The sequence below is a fragment of the Echinops telfairi genome, unplaced genomic scaffold (genome assembly GCF_000313985.2).
Source record: "Echinops telfairi isolate 266 unplaced genomic scaffold, ASM31398v2 ScPeMD7_5;HRSCAF=22, whole genome shotgun sequence".
Lineage (NCBI taxonomy): Eukaryota > Metazoa > Chordata > Mammalia > Afrosoricida > Tenrecidae > Echinops > Echinops telfairi.
The window spans coordinates 22,506,321-22,512,688 of NW_022103901.1; the positions used below are offsets into that span (position 1 = coordinate 22,506,321).

General features: G+C 45.9%; 1 protein-coding gene across 1 annotated transcript in view; it reads right to left on the reverse strand.

Annotated features, from left to right (window-relative positions):
• Positions 1–6,368, reverse strand: part of OTOA (otoancorin) — an 85,859-nt gene that overhangs the window by 17,260 nt on the left and 62,231 nt on the right. The window contains exons 22-23 of the mRNA XM_004706064.2: positions 5,340–5,527; positions 3,833–3,988 (exon numbers count right to left, since the gene is read on the reverse strand). Of these exons, the coding sequence (XP_004706121.1) occupies positions 3,833–3,988; positions 5,340–5,527 (344 nt within the window). The remainder of the gene's footprint in view (positions 1–3,832; positions 3,989–5,339; positions 5,528–6,368) is intronic.

The window sequence follows — 6,368 nt, forward strand, 5'->3', positions numbered from 1 at the left end:
TAGAAACTTCAATGTTATCTATCAATCCTCTATCACCTATCTATCCATCATCAATCTATCATCTGTCTGTCTATGTGGGACACTCCCCCCTCCCTCTTACAAGAACCTCTGTAATTGCATTGAGTTCATCATATAATCCAGAATAGTCTCCCCATTTTGAAATCCTTCAATTAATTACATCTGCAAAGCCCTTGTTTCCTATAAGGTAACATAGTGACGGGTTCTGAGGACTCAGTTGTGGACAGTGCTTTTCCCTCCCTACTATCCAGTCCATTCTGACTCACAGTGACCCAATAGGAGAGGACAGAACCACCTCTGTGGTTTTCCAAGACTGTAACTCTTTATGGGAGAAGAAAGCCTCATCTTTCTCCCGTGGAGCTTGCTGTTAGCAGCCCAGTATATCACCTCTTCGCCTCTAGAGGGGTCAGGATGCCAAGGGTTGGTGTTGTTGGAGTACAGCAACCCTCCATGGCCGAACAGAATTGCCACATAGGGGGTTCGAGGGCGTGCTCTTCACAGGCACGGATCCCCCGGTGACCCTGCAACCTTTGGGTGAGCAGCTGAGTGCTTACCTGTTACACTCCGACTACCAAACAGCAAGTCTCCACGCTCAGTTTGTGTGTTTGTGTTGAAACAAGCTCTACTCCCTGTGCATGCCTGGCCCCCCAACACAACTGCTCCTAGCCAGAGTGGTGAGTCAGGGATGGGCAAGTACATGATTGGAATCAATGCTGGATGGTTTCAAAAACTAATGATTGTAAGGTGCATTTTTTCTTTTAGATTAAAAGTTCATTTTATGGAGGGCTCTTACAGCTCTTAAAATAATCCATACATCAATTGTATCCAACATATTTGTACATATGTGGCCATCATTATTTTCTAAACATTTACAGTCTATTTGAGGCCTTAGTATCAGCTCCTCTTCCCTCCCCCTCTCAAGAACCCTTGATAAAATATAAATTATTATTATTCATATCTTACACTGACTTCCTTCCCACATAGTTTCTGTTGTTCATACCCCTGGGGGTGGGGGGTGGGGGTAATGTGTCAATCATTGCAATTGGTTCCCTTTTCCTCCAGGTGCACCTTTTTTTTTCCTTTTCTATGTGAATATATATATTTTTAAATCATTTTATTGGGGGCTCATACAATGCTTATCACAATCCATACATATATCCATTGTGTCAAGCACATTTGTACATTGGTTGCCATCATCAATCCCAAAACATTTGCTTTCTACTTGAGCCCTTGGTATCAGCTCCTCATTTTTCTCCTCCCTCCCTGTTCCCCCGATGAACCCTTGATAATTTACAAGTTATTATTATTTTGTCATGTCTTACACTGTCTGACATCTCCCTTCACCCACCTTTCTGTTGTCCGTCCCCCAGGGAGGAGTTTATATGTAGATTCTTGTAATCAGTTCCCCCTTTCTACCCCAACTTCACTCCACCCTCCTGGTATCGCCACTCTCACCACTGGTCCTAAGGGATCATCTGTCCTGGATTCCCTGTGTTTCCAGTTCCTATTTTTACCAGTGTACATCCTCTGATCTAGCCTGATTTGTAAGGTAAAATTGGGATCATGATAGATGGGGGAGGGGGGGGTTTGAGCATTGAAGAGCTAGAAGAAAGTTGTATGTTTCATTGTTGCTACACTGCACCCTGACTGGCTTGTCTCCTCCTGGCAACTCTTCTGTAAGGTAAGGTGACCAGACGTCCCGCTTTTGGTGGGACAGTCCTGATTTTTAACAATTTTTCCCGTGTCCCGCAGCGTTTTTAAAAAGTCCCAATTTTTGGAAAGAATGCACAACAAGCTAGGGTATACAGTTTTTGGCTGCCATGAGGCTATTTGCCAGGATATGAGTTTTATCAATGGTGTCCTGCTTTTGTCCCGCTTTACCAATGTTAAAATCTGGTCACCTTACTGTAAGGGGATAACCAGTTGTCCACAAATGGCCTTTGGGGCCCCACTCTGCACCACCCCCTAATTTACAATGATATGCTTGATACCTAATCCCTTCGACACCTCATGATCACACAGGCTGGTGTGCTTCTTCCATGTGGGCTTTGATCCTTCTGAGCTAAATGGCCGCTTGTTTACCTTCAAGCCTTTAAGACCCCAGACACTTTATCTTTTGATAGCTGGGCACCATCAGCTTTCTCCACCACGTGTGCTTATGCTAGGTACACCTTTGATGGGGATGCAAACTGCAGACTAGCAGCCCTCACGGCGTAGTGTTTACAAGTTGAGCTATGATGCACAAGGTCAGCAGTTGGAAACCACTACCCTGTACAGATGCACTCTTGGAAACCCACACAGGCAGTTGTACCCTGTCGTACAGGGTTTCCGTGAATCAGAATCAACTCAGTGGCAGTGAGCTGAACTACAGAATATGTTCACCTAGTGATGGTGACTTGGGATAGCTGCCTGAAACTGAAAATAACGGCAGTACCAGACCCCAAGCTCAACCCCGGTGCCATTAAGCCCATTCCAATGCATAGCAACTCTATGTAGGGTTTCTGGGACTATGAATCTTTACAGGAGCAGCTAGCCCCATCTTTCTCTCAGAGTGGCAGGTGGGTTTGAACAGCTGACCTTGTGGTTAGCAGTCCAACGCTCACCCACAGCGCCACTACAGGCTCCAATGACAGTCAATATATTAAAGTTCTCTCCCAATTGAAACACTTTAAATTCTGGGGAGAACTCCCACCCAGACCATGAAGGATTAACTGTCACAGCAATTCCCCTCCCACTATAAGCAATTAGCATGCGAACATAAAATCTGGAACAACTGCATTTAGACATGGGACAACAGAGACCGGGGTTCTAAAAGATGGGAAACCAACAGGACGAATGCTGAGAGTTGCCTTTGCAGACTTAGAAAGCGCCTAGAGCACTTTCCAAGCTACAGGACAAGCTACAGGACAGGGTCAGGAACCCGCCAAGCCCAGTGGCCAGGCTGAGCTGAGAACAGAGAGCCAAATTCAAAGCATTCACGGCACCCAGAGTTTGGGGCACAGGGAGTGCTGGAGAGGAGAGAGGTGCCCAGAGAGGGCCAGGTAACAGCACAGAGGTCTTCTCAAGTCACCTGCTAACTGCAAGGTCAGTATTTCTAAACCGCTGACCACTCCTTGGGGGAACGATGGGGCTTTCCTCTCCCGCAAACAGTTACAGTCTCGGAAACTCAAGCGGCACTTCTACCCTGTCCCATAGGGAAGCTGTGCGTCAGCATTGACTTCATGGCAGTGAGTGTGGTTTGGGTTTGAACTGCACAGTCAGGGAGTCAAACTGCAGGTAGACAGGGAAAGAGCCATCCAAAAAAGAGGAGGCTAAACGACTCCCAGAGTTTCCAAGGAGCTGGGATTACTTCACATTCCCACCAGTCAGCGTGGAGAGCTCTCAGAATATACGGAGCATGAAGCAGAGTCCTCAGAAAAACATGATTTAATAACAGGATGAAATTGATGACAGAATAAAGGCGAATCTGAGCCTGCCCTGATAAAGCCTTTAAACACGCTTCAAAAGGATCCCATTGATTCAAAGATGATTCAAGTGTATGCCAGAACCAAGCCCAAAGGGATACGGCAAAATTTGGCAACTGGCAACATAAAATTGACAATGTCCAACCCTGGATCACAATGATCAGGCTTTCAAATCATCTCCCACAACTAGAAGTAAAATCAGGCCATGGGAATGCTCAGTCATGATAGTGGCGATGGAATTGACAAGGATTTTAAAACACCTATTATAAATAGTATTAGTATAGTCACAGATGAGAAAAATGAAATAAAAAGAAATATAATCATTTAAAGATCCAACAACATTTACCTACCTGTCCTGGGGTCCATTCTGTCTGCAGGCTCAGGGAAGCTACAGAATCAATGGAGCTGAGATCCAGCTGTTCCAACTCACTCTCATTAAGAGCTAGAGCGATGCACCCCAGGGAGACGATATGGTGCACCCTCCAGGAAACAGGCATGCCCCACACCTGCAGGCAGAAAATCACCAGAATTAACATTACTGGCAACATTTAAAGGGGGCATGGACTAAATCCCCTTCCTTTATAGAGGTCTCTTATAAATCAATATCCAAAAGTTGGGCACTTTTCTAGGAAAAAAAGACACAAACAGGAAATTCACAAAAGGAGAAACAGATACCTGGAAAACAGTTTACTCGCAGTCAATTGTTCAAATATCAGTTTTAAAAACCTATCAAAACATGCCCTGTTGACCCATCATATCGGCAATGAATACATCAAGTGAGTGCTTGGGGTGTTGAAAAGGTATGAGGTCAGGGATACGCTCGTTTGTCGCTACTGAGAACATAAATTGGCACGTGCTTTTAGAGGGCAATTTGGTTCTATGTATTAAAAGTGTTGAAACTATTTATACTCTTTGACCCAGAAATTCTACCTCTGGGAACGTAGCCTAAGGAAATAACGAGACAGGTACTCAAAGATACCTGTAGAAATGCATTCCTTGTGGCATGAAAAAACAGTAAAAGCTACCTAAAAATCTAACAAGCAACTAAATAAATCAGATTCTGCCATACGGAGAAATGTGCACACGCCTGTTAGATGTGGACAGCAGGTCACAGAACGTGACGGCATAATGTGTTTTCCACATATCCTCATGTATGTATAAAACACACTCGCCATTTGATATGGGGAATATATAAATACATTTTATACACATAAACAGAAGTCTGGGGAGCTCGCGTACCAGAGCACAAACAGCTCTTCTCTCTGTGTCAAAGATTGGGATTGGCTTCCTTCTGTATTATCATCTGGGTTTTCTCCAATAAATCTGGACTAGTGACATTAAAAAACCCTGAGTTACAAATATAATTTCAAGGAATTTAATTTCTTATCCCCACCGGGGTAACTATCCTATCCTAGCAGCTCAGATCCAAAATACGCCATGAAAGTCTAGCTTTTAAAAGATGGCAAGTGACTCTCAGTCCGCCTCTTGTTTCTTTCTGGTACGTTTGCTTCCCGATGAATGTCTCCAGCAGATTCTGAGCACGGCCGCAGCAAGCAGCCATGCGACTTCAGAGAAAAGGCGCCACTCCCGGAACCACTGTGGTGAGGGGCCCCAGAGCATCCGCTATGTGCCAAGACCCCTCCATCCTCTGTCACAGTCCTACAACGGGGAAACTCGAGACTGCCCAGCTCACGGATGCAGACATCTCCCATCTAGCACTAAGCTGGTGTGGTGGAATTCTAAGCACAGTACAGGATGTGCACAACCCCCTGAGAAAGGCTCCTCTTTGCGCAGAAAGGCTGCGGCTGTTGGTTGTCCCCTCGGTCTAATGCTTCCTCCCTCTGAAAGGAGCTCTACCTCTATCGCCTTCTCCTTCAGGCTCATCAGCTGAGGCCGACTGAAGCCCTGGACCGTGCCCAGCAGCTCCACGTGCCTGACGAACGTGTCCTCCTCCATGCAAAGGAAGGCCTCCGGGGCCCAGCAGGCATTGGCCTCAGCTAACTTGAAGATGTCCTCGGAAGAAGGGACTGCGACGCCATGGCAACCTGAAGAATAGGAAGAAGCAGGTTAGGAACAGAGGGAGGAGATTTCAGGGAATCTCCATCTGTTTCTGTTGTTGTTGTTGTTGAGAATGTACACAGCAAAACAAAACCCACCCAAATGATTTCTACATGTGCAATTCAGCGATATGGATGAATGCTTCGAGTTGGTCAGCCATTCTCACCATCCTTTCCTGAGTTGGCACCCCCCGCCCCCCCGCCGCGCCCGCCCCCCCCATCAGCATAAGCTCCTCATCTAACCTTTGGAGTTGCTGCTGTCAATTCAACCTCATACAGATAGAGGTCTGTGTCCAGGGAGACAGCCTTGACTAGGGAAGCTGAGCTATTCTTTGGTTTCAAGAAGACTTACTGGAGGATTATTGGTTTATGTTTTAAAGATTATCTCAGGGCAATAGCTTCAGAGAGTCATCCAGCCCCCGTGGCTCCAGAAAATCTAGAATCCAGGAGAATTTTATGTTCTGTTCTGCATTTCCCTCCTTTTGATCGGGATCCTTCTATAGAATCTTGGATCAAAATGTTCAGTAATGGCGGTAGGTGGTCAGGTGGCAAAGGAGGCGGCTGCTCATGGAGGCCCTCAGCCAGGCATTCCAAATCCTCCTGTTTCTGGCTCTCTTTCTTTCTCTGTTGCTCCAAGACCATGGAGAACCTATTCTTCTCCAGGTGAATTCATTGACAGACAGCGGAGTATGGAAGTTGGTAACACAGACGCAGAGGCCAATTTGAATCCCATGTCTAGCATTTCTTGCTAGTTATCTGGTAACAAAGTAGATGAAATTCCAACTTTTTGCATATTGAGTTAGTTAATTGTGCCAGCCTGGCCGATAAT